Source organism: Rhamphochromis longiceps, linkage group LG19 (genome assembly GCF_057381845.1).
Source record: "Rhamphochromis longiceps isolate RC_006_pf linkage group LG19, R_longiceps_female_GT1.1, whole genome shotgun sequence".
NCBI lineage: Eukaryota > Metazoa > Chordata > Actinopteri > Cichliformes > Cichlidae > Rhamphochromis > Rhamphochromis longiceps.
The window spans coordinates 15,841,760-15,864,709 of NC_140575.1; the positions used below are offsets into that span (position 1 = coordinate 15,841,760).

At 39.6% G+C, this 22,950-nt stretch overlaps 1 protein-coding gene across 3 annotated transcripts; it reads right to left on the minus strand.

The window, feature by feature from the left end:
* Positions 1 to 2,166: 2,166 nt before the first annotated feature.
* Positions 2,167 to 10,905, minus strand: LOC146646448 (uncharacterized). 3 transcript variants are annotated; one of them, XM_085390579.1, is made up of 2 exons: positions 10,561 to 10,905; positions 2,167 to 4,730 (listed from the first exon to the last, which is right to left on the minus strand). In XM_085390579.1, exon 2 carries the CDS (start codon positions 4,353 to 4,355, stop codon positions 2,673 to 2,675), a length of 1,683 nt encoding a protein of 560 aa, XP_085246705.1. In that variant the 5' UTR covers positions 4,356 to 4,730; positions 10,561 to 10,905; the 3' UTR covers positions 2,167 to 2,672. The 3 variants fall into 3 exon arrangements, with proteins under 3 accessions (XP_085246705.1, XP_085246704.1, XP_085246703.1); XM_085390578.1 differs by having other exon boundaries at positions 2,167 to 4,740; XM_085390577.1 differs by having other exon boundaries at positions 2,167 to 5,646; positions 7,002 to 10,905.
* Between the last annotated feature and the right edge of the window lie 12,045 nt (positions 10,906 to 22,950).

A 22,950-nucleotide genomic window follows, 5' to 3' on the forward strand; every position in this document is an offset into this window, starting at 1 on the left:
TTCAATAAGTAAGACCTGCATTTTTCTATCTGCCTGCATTAATTGACTATTTGAAAGGACATTTAACTGGTTGACCTGTTTAATAATTACCATTTAGAGTCTGTCAGTAGTTTAGTGGTCATGTGTTTCCTTGAAAAAGTATCTATGATGAAATAACTAAAGCCAAGATGTTTGGGCTGGACCAACCCAAATTATTTTGAAGAGGGAATTACTTCACATGGTAGCATTTAGCCAACAGGCAAACTTCACACTCCAGGCATGACAGAAAAGTTGGAAACATAAAACTGTCCAAAAACGTTTTGGTGTACTGAAGCATGAAGACTTCCTTTCACTAAGGGGCCGAGTATACCTCTTAAAAACAGCTTTCATCTCCACCAAACTTCACACTTGGCACAATGCAGTCAGACAAGTACCGTAATCCTGGCAACCGCCAAACATAGACTCATCCATCTGATTTCCAGATGGAGAAGGGTAATTCACCACTCAAAAACAAATCTCCACTGCTCTATAGTCCAGTTGTGGTGTGCTTTACAGCTCTGCGTCCAATGATTTGCAGTGTGCTTGGATGCAGCGGTTTGGCTCTGAATGGACTGTTCTTGAGCCAATCTGAAGCCCACATGAAGTTTGGAGGTCTGAGGTGATTGACTCTGAGAAACTTGGTGACTCTGTAATTTTTGTGTGACCTGCCACCCCTTGACTAAGTTGCTGTCATTCTCAGTCGTTTCCTCTTTGTTATTATAAACTTTTCCACAATCATTAACAGCTGACTGTGGAATATTTTGTAGTGAGGAAATTTCGCGAATGGACTTGTTGCACAGCACCTCTTATTATGGAACCACACTGAAATTCACCGAGCTGAGAGTGACCCATTCTTTCCCAAATGTTTGCTGAAGCAGTCTGCATGCCTAGCTGCTTGGTTTTTTATAGATCTGTGGCAATGGAAGTGATTGGAACACCTGGATTCACAGATTTGGATGGGTGAGTAAATACTATTGGCATTCCATGTATAAATATATGAAAACCAAATAAGAGGTGTTAAATTTGTCTAAATCAAGGACATGAATCAAGGATCCAAAACAAAAACAGGTTTGACTCATACTGACACTGTAATGGCTACATCAGTTAAAACAGGATCAAGGGAGGATGTTGAGTAATGGTAATTCTTAAGTGTCCAAATAATACTAATACTAATACTAAGGAGAGATCGTTTGGAAGACCTGAACATAATATATGTTCAGACAGAGAAATTTGGCAATTGGACTCCGATGACCCATCATGACAGAATGGAATCTCAGCGGTGATAGGATTTAGGACAGGACCCAACAGAATTTAGATGCTGGTGGTGAAGATTAAGACTGAAGCTTGGATGGAGCTCTGAGTGTACTGGGTGCAATTGAGATGGGAAGGGTGTGGGTTGCAGGAATGAGAGTCTGAAAGGGAGAATGAATTGATGCAGAGTGGCATCTAATTGGCTCAAATGTGGACAAAAAGATGACTGGACTAAAGGAATGATGTCAGTATTGACACTGACAGCATGGGAATGTGGTAGTGATGTAAAGAACAGGCTAGCAGCCAAACACCCAGAAAAGGCAGGTGAGTGATTAAAGATCTTTCTTATTAAACATATGCATAAGCTTCAGAGGAGTCTAATTTATGTTTAATTTATTTATTTAGGACAGTGCATGTTAATGAACATAAATGTAAAAAAATTACATGAATGTAAACATACCAGATTATAACCAAGGGCTAACTTCCATCTGTTGTCCATAAAGAAAAAAAAATAAAAAATAGTCAGCTTTTTAGAGTTTATAAACCTTTATCCATAAACCCTATTCTTGATTTTTTCTCAACCCCAAGACTAAATAACTTTTCTTAAAGGTTGCCTTATCTAATTAAAAATCATATTTATTTTACAACAGTGATTGCAATAGGTTTGGAAAGCCATGGCATCCTGCAAACATGGATACCAGATCAGAAAAAGTTTCTCTGTGCATTTTGACAGAGCACTTGTAAATTTGCTGTCAAACTTGCACAAAAAAGAGCATGTTTTTTGAGTACCAGTGATAAATAAAGTGCTTACTTAAAAAAATATAAAGATATTATCTGTCAAGGGTTGACAATTTGTTCAAACACAGTAAGAGAGAAATGAGACACTGGCAGACCGACTCAGAGTTTCAAAGACGTGCGCACGGGTGAGAGTCTCTGAGCAGACTAACACACCGAGCACCGTTTACTCGCTTTATTTATAAGGCAAAATGGGTTACATAATACTTCCTCTTTCAACTGAAGAGGGGAGAGCTCAGGCATTGTCTTAGCTATCTAACTTCTGCACACAAACTGAAAAACAACGACACAGCAGTATTCATGCTTATCTGACATCGCAGACACTGAAGTAAAGAATGCATGTATATGTCCTGTCTTTGTCAAACATCTCACACACTTAAGCAAGGAATACATTGTGTTCTTTTCAACAGTAAGCTTTACCGTGTGAAAATATATAAACACTTGATTATAAGGCATACTTGTTTCTACTTGATTATACTTTAATGATTTAACTAAAATAAAAATTCTCTTAACATTCCCTCCTGATGTTAATATATTTCACATGTTTTACTCAATGCATAGTCACTTGTTAGTCACATTTTCAACTTGCACGTCATTCAGTGAAATAATTAAACAACAAGCTTGTCAAGATTGTCATAGAGATTTTCTTCTCTCTCTCCCACACTCAGCATACCATACTGACGATAGGGATCCTCCATAACTGACTGAGCCAAGACATGGTTTCCTAACATACGCTTGAACATGTTTGTCATTATGCTTCTCAGACATGGGATAATACAAGCAATGAAAAGGCAAAATAGTAACATCACACTGAAAAGGGCCAACAGGCCTTTAATCAGTAGAGATTTCCAAGAGCCGCTCAGCAGCCAGTCCCACCAACCTTGAGTATCGGTAACGTAGTCCTGCTGCTGAGCGTCTCTCAGTTGTTTCAAAACATTCAAAGCATTTGTCATGTTTAATGAATGGATGTTATCAGGTATGTAGGTACAACATGTAGTGTTAAACAATACGCAGAGACCACCTTTCTCTGCGAGAATGATGTCTAAAGCCACTCGGTGCTGCATGACAGTGATGCGAATTGCATCAATTTCTTCATTCTGTCCTTGATTAATGCGGGTTGAAGCATTTAAAAATAATCCAAAACGATAGTCCAGGGTTTCTATCCGTAGTGCGTGTTTCCCTACTCCTATCCATGGAAACAAAGCGTGTATTACCTTCTGGCTCTTGGTCCAGAGTTTGAAGTCATCTGGTACATCAGAACCAAGATATGGATCATGGGGCTTGAGGCCTGTGCTACGTTTAGCTCTGGTGTTGCTGTTCACTGACATCTTAAAGGTGTGGTCAGATACCAGAACAGGGGCACAGAGTCCGGTGCTGTTTGGTGGCAGCATGAAATAGACTTTCAGGCCACACGCCCAAGCTGCGCCCTGTACCCAGTATGTACCTGTCGATGAGCCGATGCCATCCCAATCTGGTGCCGCCAGGATCATGGAGCAGTTTCGGTTTTGTCCTAATTTCTTCAGACCCTGGGGCGTACCTGTTTGTCCGGTTGCTCCTGTGAAGTTAAAGCACACTGGGTGTTGTATGTCAGGTGGCAAAACAACTGAGAATGATTTCAGTTTTCTATGGCTGACGTTTATATGCACCCAGTAGGCTTCATTGCAGGTGTAGTTTATATTTGGGTACTGGTGGGTGCAGTTTATTATGTTGTAGATTAAAGACTTTACACTCTGTGGGACTATATATTGTGTAGTGTTGTGGCATGTGTTGCTGTTTTGGTCCTTTATGGATCCACCTATCACCATCACAGGTTTTCCTGGTGTTGAGCAGGTCCCGGTAATGGCTTTGTCATATATGCAGAGTGCTTCAGCCTTGGTTGGGGGTTTTCCATACACTGTGGCATGGAGTGCTGTCGTGGGCATATGTGAGCAGACATAGCAGTTTGCGGCATTGTCTTCTCTGTGCACTCTGTCATGGACATACCGGTACCATGCATTGTTCAGCCACGGGTGGTTGTGTTCTTTGTCTATCTCCTTCAGGTGCGAGTTGTCGTGGGTCCACCTCTTAGGTCGGAGAATAATTGGTACTGTCTTGTGGGTTCCACTGGGCATCAACCAAAAGAGTGTCGTCATCAGGAGGATAGCCATTAGACAGAATATGTAGCACATGAGTAGTTTTCGTTTGATGTCACAAGCGCCCAAGCACAACAGCTTTGGGGCTGGAACTGGTGCTAGCATTGATTCTGAAGCTGGTTCTTCTTCTGGATTTATCAGGTTGTTTTCCTCAGTCATCTTGTTGAGATTTTATTCAGGCGTCCCTGGTGTTATTATTGGTTCTGCTCTTCGGTGGGATAGGTCAGTCTGATCTTCAGGGCGACCAGGCACACCCGAGCTCCCACGTGAGTAGCACTGCCGAGGAAGCACAGGGCGGGAAACCCGTTCAGCCCTGTCCTCCAGCAGGGGTTCACGTAAGAGTCAGGGGAACCGGCGTCTTATTGTGGTGCAAACACTTTCTTCACGTGGGATTGATGAATCCACGAAACTCGTTCGGCTATCTTACACGCTGTGGGTGTGGTAAGTAGCACCTGGAAGGGACCTTCCCACTTTGGAGCACTCCAGTTTTTCCGCTGGAGGACTTTAATCAGAATCCAATCACCGGGGTTCAACCTGCAAGAAACTGAAGAAAAGTCACTCGGCAGTTGATTGCTTAATCTCACTTCTTTATTCTCAAATAGTTTTGTCATCCATTCTGCCATTGTTGTTTCTGCAATAGATTTATTAATTGGCTCACTCATTATGGGGAGTGGAAAATGTCTGCCATGTACGATTTCAAATGGCGTTAGACCACCTGTTCCTTGAGTTATTCTCATCCATAATTTAACCAAGCTTAGACATTCAGGCCAAGGTTTTTTAGTCTCTTCCATACATTTCCTCAACCTTTGTTTAATTGTGCCGTTAGTTCTCTCGACTAATCCTGCACTTTGTGGATGATAAGAACAGTGATGTTTTATGCTGAAGCCTAAAGCTTCAGAAACTTTACTTATTACTTCATTTACAAAATGTGTGCCATTGTCTGATCTTATCAGAGATGGAATACCGTACGTTGGAATAAAATGATTACATAGACATTTTGCTACTGATATTGCATCTGCTTTTTTCACTGGGTATATTTCTGGCCACTTGGAAAATACATCAATTATCACAAGTGCATATTTGGAGGATTGTGATTCATTTAATTCTATGAAATCCATGTGGACAGTGTGAAATGGATGCGGTGGTATAGGGAAATGCCCTCGCTTTGGACGTAGATTTCCCTGTGCGTTGTGTCTTTGGCAAATCATACATGTTCTGATAAACTCTTGTGCTGAACTTTCAAAATTTTTTGTATAGAATTGTTTATTAAGAATATTAATCATCCCTCCTGATGACACATGAGTTTTCCCATGTGTCACTAAAGCAGCAGTTCTATGCAAAGATTTTGGAAGCACTGGTTTGCCATTACACATCATAAGGTTGTCTTTTAATTCTGCTCCATCTTTCACCCAAGATTTTTGTTCACTCAGCGATGCTGTTTTCTGTGCATCTGCTAGTATTTCTAAAGGTATTAGATCTATGGTTTCTGTTGTTAAAACATCAATTTGTTTTTCTGCAGCTGCTTTTGCTGCTTTGTCAGCAAAGTTATTTCCTCTCGTGATTTCTGTGTCATCCTTTTGATGAGCTGCACATTTGCATAGTGCTAATTCTTTTGGCAACGTTATTACTTCTAATAGCTTTTTTAGAAGGTTTGCATGTTGAACTGTGTTGCCTGAGGAAGTTGTCATTCCTCTGTTATGCCATATTTTAGCGAAATGATGAACTGCTGAATAGACATATTGACTGTCTGTGTAAACATTAACACTTTGACCCTTATATAAAGTACATGCTCTGATGACTGCGGTTAGTTCTGCGCTTTGAGCAGAGTTTGAGGAGCTGAGAGCTTTTGCTTCTATCACTTTATCAACAGTTGTGACCGCATAACCCACACAATTTCTACCGTGAATGTCTTTTGACGCTGAGCCGTCCACAAAAACATTACTGAAACTGCTCTGGGGGGAGCTGTATATATCAGTGCGAGGTTTTGTATCTTCCTCTAATTTTTGAATGCAACAGTGTTGTTCTCCGTCCAGAGAAGTCGGCAAAAGTGTACTTGGGTTTAGCTGGCCACACTTCTCTATTTTTATGTGTGATTGTGTAAGTAGAATCCCCACATAAGAAAGTTGTCTTGCATGCGTGAGGAAAGAGAGGTTCGCTTGGAGCAAAATAGAGGTCACTGCATGTGGGACTTTGATGATCAATTTATGTCCTAGAACAATGTCTGCACATTTTTTAACTGCCTCTGCTGCTGCTGCGCATGCCTGAACACAGGTAGGTAATCCAGCAGCTACAGAGTCAAGTTTGCATGAGTAGAAAGCTAATGGACGTTGTTTTTCTCCAAAAGCTTGAGTTAAGACTGCTTTCATATACCCTCCTGCACCATCAACATGGAGAACGAAAGGTTTTCCATAGTCTGGTAATGCTAAGACGGTACATGTCTGCAGTGCTATTTTCAAATCAACGAAAGCTTTTTCTGCTTCTGGAGTCCATTGTACTTTGTCTTTTAATGCTAGATCTTTACCATAAATGAGGTTCTGTAGTGGTTGAGCTAGTAATGCGTATTCTGGAATCCAGCATCTACAGAAATTGCACAGTCCTAAAAAACTCATCATTTGTTGTTTAGTTACTGGTTTTGGGGCATTTTGGACTGCTATCTTTCTGCTCTCTAACAGCTGCCTGCCTTGTCCTGTCAATTTGTGGCCAAGGTATGTTACTTCCTGGCTCCACAATTGCAGTTTATGCTGTGACACTTTATGGCCTTGCTCTGCGAGATGTTGCAAAACTGTTAATGTGTTTTCTTTGCACTCATCTTTTGTATGGCCTGTGATCAATATATCATCTACATACAACAAGAACTGCCCTGGGGCAGGGAGCGTACAAGATGACATTGATTTTCTCAAAGCCTCTGCATACAGAGTTGGGCTATTCTGGAATCCCTGAGGCAACCTTGTATAAGTATACTTTTGATTGTCAAAGGTGAATCCGAATAACTTCTGTGAGTCAGGGTGCAGAGGTACGGAGAAGAAGGCATTGGACAAGTCTATTACAGAGAACCACCGTTCTTTTGGTGTTACTTGATTTAGAATTGTGTGTGGATTTGCAACCACTGGAGGTATTTGCTCTGTTACCTCATTTATTGCTCTTAGATCATGAACTAAGCGATATTTTCCTGTATTAGCCTTTTTTACTGGAAAAATTGGTGTATTACACGTGGCTTCATTAGTTTTCACGAGAATACCTGCTTTTTGCATCTCTGCTATGACTGGTCTGATACCTTCTTTTGCCTCTGCACTCAAGGGATATTGTGGTTTTACAGGCCTATATGAGGTTGTAGTTTTCACCACTACTGGATCTGCTCCTTTTATTAGGCCTACATCCGTGGGTCCTTGAGACCATAATGTTTGTGGCAGCTTCTCTAGTTCTGGATGTGCTTCAATTGTTAATACTTGTCATTCATCTTGCTCTGTTGTGGCTAAATGTGTGGCTGGTGTGGCTGTCACCGGCCAACACAGCGTTAGCCTCATGCACCCAGTTCTACGGCCTTTTTGCCAGTCCTCACACTCTATTTTGTCATATCTGTCCATTTCTACATTTCTCAGCACTGTGCCTAACTCAGACCAAGGCGTTTGGTCGTTGCGTGCAACAGATACATGAGGGTTGCATATCTTATTTAAGCGCTGCACTGCATCTGTCTGTAACACTGAGCATACTGCATTACCACTCTGTGTCACATACAGGTGTTGTAGGACTAGTTTTTGCGGTCCTAGTCTGTGCACTTGTTGATCATAAATTTTGTCTGGACCTGGGACATATTTATACCACAAGGTGTTGTGATATTTTGCTGGGTCCTGTCTATGTGAGTGCTCAGGTAAGTACATATTAGCTTTGGCCTCTAATGGTTCAAGTTTTGGTAAATCTAAGGCCCAGTAATAATTTGGCTCACCTAAACCTTCACAAACAAAAATATCTTCAGTTTGGCTCTGACTTTCAGAGAGTAGGAGTCTGGCTTTCATGCCACTTTCTTCAGGAAAAACTCCTATTTTTAATTTTGTTAAAGCATCTCTTCCTAACAAATTTAGTGGACAAGATGGATCATAGATGCACTGATTTTTGCAGGCACGGCCACTATCTCTATGTGACATAAAAAGGGGGTCGGTTAGATGCTGTTTTGTCACATGTCCTGAGGCTGATTTCACGATTAAGGTATCTTTTGAAGAGGTTAAATTTGGGACTTCTACTGTTAGGACAGTTTTACAAGCACCTGTGTCGCAAAGGAATTTTATTGGGACCCCGTTAACGTGCACTATAACGGTGGGCTTTGCTTCTGAGCCTAGCAGCAGTTGTTCAATGTTGTAAACTTCCCCTTCACTTGTTTCACTTCCCTTTTCTTGTGCTAGTCATTCATCACGGCGTCTGCGCCTGTCATCTCCACCTTCCTGTTCTTGGCTTACATTTCTACAGTTTCGAGCAAAGTGCCCGATTTTACCACAGTTATAACATCTCATATCTCTTCTATCTCTTCTTTGTCCTGCTTTTTGCTTTCCCCTACTTTGCTTAAAACCTGCCGTGTGTTGCTGTCCTGAGAAGGCTATAAAGCCTGTCTCTGGATCAATCATGAAAACTCCTTCTGTTTTTTCTTTTTGTTTTTGAATTTTGACTGCATGCTCAGCATATTGTAGGGCTTCAGGCAAGGTTCCTGTATTTTGAGTGACCCAGTGTTTGTCTACATGTGCTTTTATCTTAGGCAGTAGACCATTTAGGAAGGCATTTTTTAATTGTTGTTGAAAAGCAGACAGTGGATCGGCATCATAATTTAGCCCTGAGTTTTGTCTGAAAACTGGGCGTAGGCGATCCAAATAGTCTGATGCTGTCTCTCCTTCCTTTTGTTTGCACTCTCCTATCTTTCCATAATCTGGCCTTGGGGCTAAAATAACTTCTATTCTGCCATACAAGTTATTAAGCTCCTGTATTAATTGGGGAGTGTCTGGCCCCAACACGTCACCGTTTAAATCATTTCCTGTAAATTGACCTCTAGCTCTAGGAAGACTTAAACCTAATAAATCTTGAAAAACTTGATGCATCTCATGACCATTTAAACCCCACCCCTGACGGATCAATTCCACTGCATCTCGCCACGGCCGGAAGCCTTCTTTAAGGGGTGGCACATCTTTTAGTACATTCTCTCTGTCTTTATGAGACCAGGGTCGGAATGCATAAATTAAAGGCTCACCGTCTACTGGTATGACTCCTTGGGCGTCTGGGGGACCAGTGGGTTGACCGTACCTGGGGTTAGATAAGGCTACCATTGGAAACTGACCTACAATTTCTGTTTTTTTGGAATGACCATGCTTAGTCATAAGATCAAGTTGTTGTCTGGCCTCCATATAGGGATTTGAAACAAAAGGTTTGTGAGGAGAGCTTACAGGAAGTGCTGACGTAAGGTTAGGTGCAGCTGCTGCAGGCTGTGCAGGCTGAAGAGCATAAGGAGGGGGGTACGGTTTTTCTTCTCCTGCAGTTTTCTGTTTATCTTTAGTTTCCTGCTTTTGGGCACGTTTAGCAATGCGTTTATCGTTTTCTACCATCCACGCCTTGAAAAGGTGCCATTCTGCTAAGCGTTTTGCTTTTTTCTTTTGGCTCTTTTCCTCAAATAATTCTTTTTGTAAAGCAGCCTTTAAAGCAGTTATTGATTCTTGATTGCATTTGCCTTGCCAGGCTGGGCAATAAATTTTATGTGGATTTCTCCACCTATTTGCACTGACTCTTCCTGCATTTGGACAGTTTTTTTCCAACCATCCTTCATCTGCTGTTAATTTTACTTTAGTTTTAGAGTTACCCATTTTGAACTAATTACGTCAGAACTGTGACACCTTCTTTGGCATGAAAAAGTGAGAATGGGTTTTCGATAACAGCCTTCTACTCTCCCACTAATTGAGAGAGCGGTTATCAATTTTACGTGATGAAGCACAACCCTTTTTTCCACCTTTACCAATACGTGAGTGTACACAGGAAAACAGTTTGAGAAGTGGTTCGACCGCGTATTGGGTCGTAAAAACAACTCACTCCTCACAAACAAAGCGCGTTTCTATGATTTTTATTGAGATTTTCCGTAGGCCTATTTATTTGTGTAACACCTTCACCTTCAGCCACTCTTCTTGAGTGACCGGAAACCTGTTCCGTTGCAGCCACTCCCAGAGCGACCGGAACTTTTAATAGCGATTTTTCTAGAATTTCGCTCTTGCCTGTCGTCTTCTTAGTCCCGCATGGACACTGAGATCTGTCGGCGTACCTAGGTTTACACACTACTTAAAGGAAAATCTCAATATCAACGTATTTTAGCGCTTGGTGGAATGCGTGTCATATTCACCTCTACTGTGGCGCTGCGTTTTAAGATCCGGTGCTCATCGGGTCCTGGAGCCGTGAAGGCCGAACGCTGACCGGAGATCGAATTCACGTTCCCGGGTTTTTCGTTTTACTGATCAGATTTCTTCCAGCGCAGGCGTCACGACGTCAGGATCCGATGGAGACCGTCTGTGGAAAACTAGACGTTAAAATAACAGTCAGTTCTCCGGCTACGAAGGACCAATTAAATGTCAAGGGTTGACAATTTGTTCAAACACAGTAAGAGAGAAATGAGACACTGGCAGACCGACTCAGAGTTTCAAAGACGTGCGCACGGGTGAGAGTCTCTGAGCAGACTAACACACCGAGCACCGTTTACTCGCTTTATTTATAAGGCAAAATGGGTTACATAATACTTCCTCTTTCAACTGAAGAGGGGAGAGCTCAGGCATTGTCTTAGCTATCTAACTTCTGCACACAAACTGAAAAACAACGACACAGCAGTATTCATGCTTATCTGACATCGCAGACACTGAAGTAAAGAATGCATGTATATGTCCTGTCTTTGTCAAACATCTCACACACTTAAGCAAGGAATACATTGTGTTCTTTTCAACAGTAAGCTTTACCGTGTGAAAATATATAAACACTTGATTATAAGGCATACTTGTTTCTACTTGATTATACTTTAATGATTTAACTAAAATAAAAATTCTCTTAACATTATCAAATGTAGCTGTAACTTTGCTTTAGTGGTTGCTTATTCAGCACTGTGGATGCTGAGGTGAAACTTATAACCAACTGGGAATTTAACTTTAAAGCAGCAGGTGGGACTTAAGGGGTTTTTCATCTAGTGGATATCCCATTTGGGAAAGAATATCTTCATGCTTGTGCCTTTATTAAACCTGGAGGGGAGCAGCTCTGCATTTCAGGAATCACATTGACCAAGAGCAGCTGTTCTTCACCCTGCTCGGTCAATATGTGCAGTGAAGAGAGCAGAATGGTCACGATCACACAGCTTGCCTCCTTTTTTATTGAATCACTTTGCAACAAACACTAAGAGCTATGAGTTAACCGTTAAAAAACCTTAAACAAATTAGAACAAATGTAAAAGACTTAATATTGTATCGTCTAAATCATCATGTATTTGATAACTGATGAATAATTCAATTGTCAACAGAGCTATCTGCTGTTCAGAAAGAAAAATCAATTACAAACTGCTCTGATATTCAAGAACCTCCAGGATATATGTGCCAAGTTTGAAATTAAAAGCAACTTAATATATTGTTCAAATATTGTTGCTTTATTTATACTGGCAGTTAATTCATGTTGCTGTTTTATAAAACATTTGTTTTAAACTGACTTAACTTTAAAATTTAAACGACATTCAATTTGCTATTTTGCAGTAATAACAAATGTGATAGACATTTATTGAAATACAGATTTGTTTGCTGAAGGCCATAATTTGGTACCATGGCCTTCCATTGGCCATGCCCCAACTCTCCACCAAATTTGATGAAAATTGGACAGATAGCTTTTGTCTTATTATTCCAACAAGCATACAAATATAGAGTAAAATAAATATTGGTGAAATGGCCAAACCAGCAAACAACTGTGAGGTAATAAAGTCAAAGAAATGGTACCCATTTGCCACATTGGTGTGCTCAGTCTGAGGCACCACAAAGAAATGGTTCTCAGCTGTTGGGTTGGGTGTAATAAATCAAGCCAGATTGGCTCTGCTGATAGCAATAGCTTGGCTCTATCTGTTGCTCAGTCCAACACTGTGGTGAAAATGTAAATAGCTCAAGCATCATTAAATGGATTGTAGTGAAATGCCTTGCTGATATGTTTTCGCAGAGAGCTTGTGTGTGTGTGTGTGTGTGTGTGTGTGTGTGTGTGTGTGTGTGTGTGTGTGTGTGTGAGAGTGGGAGGGGGGGGGGGGGTAGTTTCTAATTTTTGTATCAAAGTCCCAGAATGCTTACTGACAGCACTCTATTGTGTCATTAGAAATTTGCCTTTGACATGACTTTTTTTTTTTGGGGGGTGGTGAGGCTTGTATTAGTTCACTAGTATGTTGACTAGATGAATAAGTAAATATAGCTGTCCAGGATAACAATGCCCATTTTATATTTGCAGCTAGACTCTTTATAGAACTTTAATGTCTCCATTATTGGGGGGAAAAGGTCACTATTTGTCAAAGGAAAGTTAACGTAGCTAAAGCTAAATTAGACCTTAGAAAACTAAATTTCTGAGAGAATAACAAGGTAACTCACAGTATGTCTGTGAAGGTTCTCAGTCATCTAGGTCATTGTAGTCAAAGGAGCTTGCAAAGAAAGGCGTCTGGACTTGAAGTTGCTTGAAGACGTTTCACCTCTCATCCGAGAAGCTTCTTCAGTTCTAAGGTCAAATGGTGGAGAGTCCCAGATTTAAACCTAGTGGTAGTATCCCCCTACATTGGGACAAAAGGACCCCCTGATGATCGCCTGAGCCAAGGTGTGAAAATGGGTGTGGGTCCCAATCAGCCAGGGTTTCGGGTAAGCTCATGGTGAAACCTGGCCCCACCTTATCATGCGAATTCCTGAGGTCAGATGGTAACTCACACTTAAACTTTTTAATCTAGCAGGCCAGAGGCCATTAACTTTAGATCTACATAGATATAAATCTCAGTGTTTGCCGTATTCTACTGATTTAACTCACTTTATCTTCTCCCTACCGCCGTATCTCAACCAGGCAGCGAACCTATTTTCAATACATTTGCATGTCAACAGGCTTGTTTAATCCATGCTTGAAAAACCTTGAAAATGGTATTTGACATCAATGCAAATAATTCAGTTTACCACTGTTGCCCTGGCTCAACCCCAGATTCACAACAGGAACACACAAACACACGGCATGTGAAGCCTGAGGAAATGCCAAATGCCAAAGTGTGCCATGTCTCAGTACCCAACAGAACACGCTGCAGTCCTTTTAACGCTTGTTGACTCTTACATAAACACTGCGCTTTGACTTTCATATGAGCATTTTACATAAAAGTTGTTGAATTGAATATGAAGAGTGGGACCAGGCTTTGCTGCTTGTCCTGGCAGTCAGCACTGAGGCAAACACATGCATACGCACAAATCTGGATTCAAAGGAGAAGCATAAATGAACTCCAGTTACAACTGGGAGGCACAACAATATATAAAAAATGAAACAGGTTGAGCAGCCCACACACATGCACACAGCGCTCATGCAGAACAATTTTTGGAGGCACAAGTCACCAGACCCACATTGCAAGTCATGTGAACTCACATGGAACACAAAGTAAAATCCCAGAAAAGTTATTTTTAGATAAACTTTTTATGTTATTGTATTGTCTAAGTCATTCACAAGGCAGTAATCTTCCATGATCTCAGAAGGATTCCTTCATTTATTCATAAATGGTGAAGCGGTTTCTTATTTATGATGTGGTCACAAAGCTGAGGAAAGGATATTGGAACAATGGCTTTATTACTTATGTGTGAGAGCTGGAAATCCAGTAAGTACCAACTTTGCTGGACGCTAACAAAGACAGGGAGGTTCTGTATGTGTTTGTGTTTTCAGCATTGCTTATTCACACAGGAACACAGGGTTTTAAAGGCACGAATGCCAAAACTATATTTGTATTTTTAATCTTCTGCTTAAGAGACCTGAACATGGATGCATGCACAAACCCATGCGGCATGTCTTTTAAGCGAAAAGCACAGATAAACTGATATTTATTGTCCTAGCTAAAATGTTTTGGTGTTGTTGTGTTTATATTTATATATATCTATACAGATACAGATATAGATATAATTTTCAGAAGCATAACAGACTCAGAAGTCCAACTGTGCTTGATGTTGTGAATACTACCATGTATTACTGCATTATCATAAAACAACAAAAGAAGCAGGTTGTAGTGGTAAAAACAAAAGATCACATTTTTTTCCCTCCAGCCCACAGGTTTTTATTTAATCCTGCAAACAATACCAGAGCACAGTTGTTTGTTTGGTTTGAGCCCAGAACAATATGATAAAAACATACCAATAAGCCAAAAAAAAACAAAAGCACTGACAGGGACGTAAACGACTGATCATGTTGTTTCCCTGCAATATTTGACTGGGAATATGTGACAGTTTAATTTCAAAACACTTGTAATAGGAAACGTGGCTGATGACTGAAACAGCCAGGTAAGGTACAGCTAGAAAAAAATGGAGGTTTCAAAAGAAATTATGCTTTCATTTACCGTATATACAGCAGAGTCCAAGCTGTTCTGCAGAACCAAAAAATGAACAAGACTGAGGGCAGGAAACAGTGATTTTACTTTGAAAATGGTAGGTGTCCAGCGTGCAATCAGCTCAGAACTGTAAGAAACCAATGGGGTGCTGGTATACTCATCTACAGCCTGAAGAAGTCTGCTCAAACACTGTCTTCATGTAAAACTTGCAGCCAAATAGTCAATCATGCAGGATAAGGTTAACATTGGGCTCAAAACATAACAGCTGAGCTACAGAAGAATCCTAGCAGGTAATTCTGGAGTGATGCTTTAATTATAAGGCATTAAATATTATTGAAGAACAGAATACTACAAAATGTTTAGCGGTAACTAAATAATTACTGTACATAAGCACTGAGAGATACAGAATTTCCTACAAAACTGATAATAACTTCCTTATGTCTACAGGGATTTTCATGAGATTTACTTTACGAATTGTAATAGAAGTGTAGAAATTTTAAACTTACTAATTTACTGCTATCATTGTGAGAATTGAATATGATACTTCAACTTTGAATTTACGTGGTTTTAAGTCCTAAGATTCTGACGTATGATTATCTCCATAATCATCTCTATAATCATATATAATGATTTATTTATATCATATATAAATAAGTATTCGCTTCAGATTTAGAAAGATTAAGGTAGGACAGATTTGTTAAAAATGGGTGCAACATTGTTGTGCTCAGTTTGTTTTAGATCACCCACTATAGTACAGTTGACCCCCACCTATTCATGGTTCATTATTTGAGAATTCAGTATTTGCGGATTTTTCTGTGGAAAGTCTAACGTGGGCTGTATTCAGTGGTTAAGAGGAGGTGGCAGAAACACTCAGAAGGACAGTCAAAAACTTGTCATTTTAATTTTTTTAAATTTATTTTTTTATTATGACTGTATTGTCCCCTCCACCAGGCGTGCCATTCTTCAGCTGTCTTTGACACACAACAGTGGTAAATATGATGCTTTCACTCTCATTCTCTTTAACAACCTCAAATATTTGTTTTCATCTATACATCCACCAATTTCCTCACATACTTGCGTCATCATTCAGAGTCGCAATAGGCTGGAGCATATCTCAACGGATGGCTGGGAAAGTGTCGTGTTAATACTGGACATGTTGTCAGTGCATCACTAACAACCAGTTTAACTAATCAAGTTAAACTAACATACATTTGGGTGAAAGTAAAAACTATGTCTACCACATGCTGGGCTAATACATGAGAGAAAGTATAGACAGAGAGGAGTGCAAGAAGAATGGAGAGATTATGTGCTGGATGGATAAATAAGGGGACATACAGTTTATAGAGGGAATGGATGGATTATAGGATAGATCAAGTATACCTATGACCTTTGCAAGAACTGAAACTAAATAAATGGTTTGAGAGAAGCACTGATGAAAAGATATTGTAATAAGATTTAAATGGGATTACATACTGTATAATCTGACCTGTTTACCAAAACCTGCCTACATTACCTACTTTACAGATGAATAGATCTCCATTTCTGCATGCAGTCTATGATGCATGAATTAAAACATAGGTGTCAAACTCTGGCCCGCAGCCTAATTACATTTGGCCCGCGAAGCCAAATTCAAATTCAAATTTTATTTGTCACGTACACAGTCATACACAGTACGATATGTAGTGAAATGCTTGGACAACTGCTCGTGACCTAAAGAAAACAAAAAAGGAAAAGGCTATGAATAAGATAGGAAATAAATATGAAAAATTAAAAAGGGTAAATTTAACTAGGAAGGAATAAAATATAAATTAAGGTTAAAAATGAAATAACTGTACAACACAAATTAGAATGAAGGGTAAATTTAACTGGGAAGAATAAGATAAAATATATAAATTAAAGTTGAAAATAAAATAACTGTACAACAAAATACACAATATAGAACTATATAAGAATGTATGAAGAAATCTAAATATAAATAAATATATACACAATAACAGCAGCTGTACAAGTATTAACTGGAAATGAAGAATATAGTGACCAGTGTTGTGCAAAAACAAAGTCCAGAAAGTCCAGTGTGTGTGTAAGAACCATATGTGTGGGTCAGTACTGTGTGGTGGTGTGATTGAGCCATACCAAATTACTATTAGAGCTGGCCTACTGGTATTATACAGCTAATATATATATTGCTTAATATTAAGCTTTGCTTGTTCCATATTCAGTTTTTCAGCAAAACGTGTTTGAGTTCATAAGAAAAGATTCATTCTTATATCTGGAGGAATAAATATTTTTCAATAAATATTAATGTTAGCCCGCGACTTTGTTCCAGTTTTGAATTTTGGCCCACTGTGTATTTGAGTTTGACACCCCTGAATTAAAACATAATTTTCACATGTTTTTTTTTTCATAAATTCCTTAGAGTCAGAATTTCTGGTTTTCTGGTTGACACAACATCATTCGTGTATTCAATATATCTAATTTTCCTTTTCTATTAAATGTAAATCTAAAGGTTTATAGTAGAATTTAAAATTATTTGCATGGTCGGTCTAATAGCACATCACCTTAAACTTGTGAAATTGCTATGAATGTTATCATTCGCTCATAATCCTGTAAACAACAGCAACTGAGAAGCGCTTGTCTTTGTGCTGCTACTAGCCACAATATTTGAACACTGGAGATACTCTGTAAAAATCCCATGAGTTCCTTCCTTATCTTCTTTTTATCCTCTACTTTTACACCAAATTAATTAATTCAAATCATCTGCTCTTTTAGCTTTTTGAAGCTAGATATCTTTAATTTCCTCCGTATTTTAGTGCAGCTGGTTTCTGTTGAATGCTAGGATATTTCACCTTAATTTCCATTTGTCTGGTGGTTGAAGCCGCTAGGCTTATATTTAACATAAAACCATGTGCTAATCAAAAGAATAAACAGGAAAAGAGGAATCTGACATGTTGGAATCATTAATGGATGAATGGGATGACTGACTTCTGTTTAGTCAAATTTATGCACAATTATGCTGTGTTTTTGGACTACAAAGATATAACCTTCTATAATCAACCAATGAAATAAAAATACATTTTTATTCTTTTTCATCTAGTATTTCAAGAACCTTACTGATTTTATATTAGCTTTGACAAAAGCCGACAAGGAAAAAAAAAAATACATGTTACAGGCTATAGGGCTTTGTCACAAAATTAGAGTAAGATATGGTTTTTAACTTATTTCATTCAAATGGAAGAAATAGCATGCATCTCTTCCACCAACTCCCAGCTTTCACTACAGATCACACTGTTATCTGCAAACATCATAGTCCATTGACCTCATCTGTCAACCATCATGATTGATACAAGAATAGACTCAGATGCCAATATAATTCCACCCGCACCTTGAAACCACACCTCACTGCAGTCCTTCTTCCCAGCACCCCCTCAGGATTCTCTTCTAGTCCTGACATTCTGATACAATACCACAGTTACTTATTCATGTTCTTGAAAATTGATACTAGAGTACTTTCCACCTTCTTAGCACACTCTCTTCGCTTGTTAGAACAATTCCATCTCATCCTTCATTGAATTCTTTCCTGTTCTTCTCCATTTGATCACCAAGTCTCTTTGTCTTCTTTTCTCTGTCCAGAGTACAGATACCTTATTGGAAATTCTCTGACCAGTTCAGCTACACTTTCCAAATCATCTGTTAACTGTTCACTATTGCACGGAGCCTCAAATTCTGCCCTACCTCTGCACACCATTCTTTGGCTTCCACCATTTAATCATTGCCTTTGCAAAGTCCTTCCAAAACTTTCTAGATACATTTTTGCAGCCTGCGATCTCTTTCAGAGTGAAAGAGAGCTCATTTCCCCAGTATTGGCTTCTGTTTGTTGTTAATAAATTATTTAACAGTGAAATTATAAGTAATTTGATTCTGTTAAATATAGATTAAGCTTAAAATCCTTCTCACATACAGGGAGTGCAGAATTATTAGGCAAATGAGTATTTTGTCCACATCATCCTCTTCATGCATGTTGTCTTACTCCAAGCTGTATAGGCTCGAAAGCCTACTACCAATTAAGCATATTAGGTGATGTGCATCTCTGTAATGAGAAGGGGTGTGGTCTAATGACATCAACACCCTATATCAGGTGTGCATAATTATTAGGCAACGTCCTTTCCTTTGGCAAAATGGGTCAAAAGAAGGACTTGACAGGCTCAGAAAAGTCAAAAATAGTGAGATATCTTGCAGAGGGATGCAGCAGTCTCAAAATTGCAAAGCTTCTGAAGCGTGATCATCGAACAATCAAGCGTTTCGTTCAAAATAGTCAACAGGGTCGCAAGAAGCGTGTGGAAAAACCAAGGCGCAAAATAACTGCCCATGAACTGAGAAAAGTCAAGCGTGCAGCTGCCAAGATGCCACTTGCCACCAGTTTGGCCATATTTCAGAGCTGCAACATCACTAATAATAATAATAATGGATTGGATTTATATAGCGCTTTTCAAGGCACCCAAAGCGCTTTACAATGCCACTATTCATTCACTCTCGCATTCACACACTGGTGGAGGCAAGCTACAGTTGTAGCCACAGCTGCCCTGGGGCAGACTGACAGAAGCGAGGCTGCCATATCGCGCCATCGGCCCCTCTGGCCAACACCAGTAGGCGGTAGGGTAAAGTGTCTTGCCCAAGGACACAACGACCAGGACAGAGAGCCCGGGGATCGAACCGGCGACCTTCCGGTTACAGATACGCTTCCCAACCCCCATAGCCACGGAGTGCCCAAAAGCACAAGGTGTGCAATACTCAGAGACATGGCCAAGGTAAGAAAGGCTGAAAGACGACCACCACTGAACTAGACACACAAGCTGAAACGTCAAGACTGGGCCAAGAAATATCTCAAGACTGATTTTTCTAAGGTTTTATGGACTGATGAAATGAGAGTGAGTCTTGATGGGCCAGATGGATGGGCCCGTGGCTGGATTGTTAAAGGGCAGAGAGCTCCAGTCCGACTCAGTTGCCAGCAAGGTGGAGGTGGAGTACTGGTTTGGGCTGGTATCATCAAAGATGAGCTTGTGGGGCCTTTTCAGGTTGAGGATGGAGTCAAGCTCAACTCCCAGTCCTACTGCCAGTTTCTGGAAGACAGCTTCTTCAAGCAGTGGTACAGGAAGAAGTCTGCATCCTTCAAGAAAAACATGATTTTCATGCAGGACAATGCTCCATCACACGCGTCCAAGTACTCCACAGCGTGGCTGGCAAGACAGGGTATAAAAGAAGAAAAACTAATGACATGGCCACCTCGTTCACCTGATCTGAACCCCATTTCTGACCACACACAGTGGTCGGAAAGATAGAAAATACTTCAACAAGTGCTGGGAGCATGGAAAACTGTTCCAGCTGTTCAAAAAACAAGGATACGAGGATGCTTAAATCTTCACAATTTACAAACAAAAAAAGACTGTGCACTGTGCAGACTGTGGAAACCATTGTGAAATTTACCTTCTTGCTGTTGCTGCTAAATTGCTACTGTAGCCAAAATCCTCAGTCACCTTCAGAAATATATATTACAAGAATTTTTTCCTGAAAGCCAGTGTGGCTTCCAGTCTTTCATCCACTGTGGACATGATCGTTATACTAGTACGACTGCAAGAACAGTGCATTGAATAACATTTTTGTTGATTTTATAAACGCTTTGGATGCAGTAGTCAGAGCGCTGTACGGTTCCCCGGATATCTTTGAATCAGCAGACAAATCCGAGCAACTGGTGCTTTTAGTTATCAGTAAGCATCAGCCCAGACACGTGTCCACTGAAATTGCTGGACCGCAAATAAAAATCTCTTAAACCCATGTTTTCTTAACAATAAAATATAGAAATCCTATATCAGACAAGAACAGGACAAAATTCCTCTCCAAACGTCTCCTCAGTTCCAGAACATTTACAGGCTGTTGTTAAAAAAAAGAGGGTATGATACACCGTGGTAAACATAGCCCTGATCCAATTCTCTTAAGATGCTTTGCTGCCATTAAACTCAAAATAATCTATTTTTACTCTTATGATATTATTTCTATCTTCTGTTGTGGTTTTATAGTTTCATTTGGTCTACATTTTATACAGTGCAAAGCTTTTGTGGAAATGGGGTTGTTTACATATTTGTGTCTGTGTGTGGTTCTTTGAAGTTATAATTTACAGCTTTTGTCAAAGAGAAATATTGTTTTAGGAATAATTGGGGGTTTGGGACACTATTGTACTGTTGGTTAATTGTCATATAGAGAATGGACTATCCTGGGGTTTTGTGTAAAATCTATGCGTGCCATATTTTAGTTGACTTGTGAGGGCCAACAGACCTGAATAAAAATGAGCAAAACAAAATCAGATAGGTTAATATTTAATTATTTCAGGGTTCAATGTTATATTTTCACATTATTAAGAGGCAGTATAACAATGCCTGTTACCTAAAAGCAAAGCTCCAAGGTGATATATAATTGTAATATCAAAATGTTCCCATGAGCAAAATGGTTTTAAGTATTCTCTTTTGCAGGATCAATGAAAGAAATGGTTGTGCAAGTTATGAAAAATATTCAGAAACTTTTGTGTTTTAAGGAGTTTCTTTCACATATGATCCAGTTCTTATATTTAGAACTGTGCTTTTGCATTGTTAGAATGCATAATTGTTGTGACTGCTAATGCTTTAAGACCTCCATAAATATTCAGTGGGTTAAAGGTTGCTTGACACTAGAAGAGTGTCTGTATAAGTCAGCACTCCAACTAACCTTAGATTAGCAAGCAGCATGTTTGGCATTACTGCCAGAAGTTTGGAACTACAACTGCTGCTATGTCTCAGCCCACTCCAAGTTTGATCTTTTCTCCGTCCTGAGAAGATTATTAATGTCACTACTTTCAAGTCGGTTAACTTAAACAATCCTCATGAGTATATAAGATCTATCCTAAAAACCCCTCTTAACCCAATATGAACAAAACCAACATATGAGAGATGTGTACTGCAATTGCAGTCTGTACTGCTAAGTGAGAGAGAAATCTTAATGGCCATCAACTTCTGTTGCTGAAGCCACATGGTTCCTCTTTGTATGAACTGCTAGAGCATGTGACTGATAACACAAGCAGAGCTACAGACAAACCAAAACTATTAGCCATATGTTGTTATACATACAGAACAATGTGCAATCAGATAAACTGCTCTGGCTACACTTCAGAGAATAAACAGTAAAACTTACATGTATGTTTCTGTCTGAACAAAACACTATTACAGCACGTAAATCAGGAGGCTGCTACTGATATCTGCATGATTTTGCATATCATTTACAATCATAACAAAACACCCACACAATGTCTGCACTGGCGCATCAAAACATAAATTGAATGGGAGCCGGCGCTAAGGTCAAGCACCTGCATCAGGCTTCCTAGTTGGCGAGTGTTATCATGTTTTTGTTTTTTTGGTAAAACTAAGGTAACTGAGGTAACTGAGGTATTCCTTTTCAGATATTATATGCATAGTTTAGTTCTTTGGAAAAAAAAAATCAGTAAACCACGCAGCTGAAAATGGTTGACTGTTCTTATATAAGAGCTGTAGACAAATTACTTAGATTACTGTCAGAATGTTTTGATGCTTTACATTAGCTCATTACAGAAAATACATTTTAAAGAACAGGCAATTGTCTTGTACAGTCATCTTTTTGTCCATCCATCCATTCATTCAGTTTCTTCTGCTTATCCAATTCATGGTTTATCCCAGCTGCCATGGAGTAAGAGGCAGCCTACACCCTCTACAGGTCACCAGTCTGTTGCAGGGCTAATATAGAAAGAGACAGACAACCATTTGCACTCACATTCTTACCTGCGGGCAATTCAGAATCTCTATTTAACCTAATCCCAGATGTCTTTGGACTGTGGGAGGAAGTAGAGTACTCAGCGAGAGCTTACACAGACAAAAGGAGAACATGCAAATTCCAGAAGCCTCAAAAGGCCCTGGCAAGACAGTGGATCAAACCTTCTTGCTATCAAGCAACAGTATTACCATGCCACTGTGTTGCCATTTTTTTGTGAAAATTATGTAAATATGTATATCAGCAGCCTGAGCCTACTGATTCAGACTCTGTATCACTGATGCACTTCAAGTTGAACTCATCTGACATACTATACTACGGTATCAATCAATCAAAGACTCTGTTCAAAGCTAT

Bases quoted from the DNA above. Each gene is read 5' to 3' on its own strand.
- LOC146646448 (XM_085390579.1), bottom strand. From the start codon at position 4,355: ATGACTGAGGAAAACAACCTGATAAATCCAGAAGAAGAACCAGCTTCA.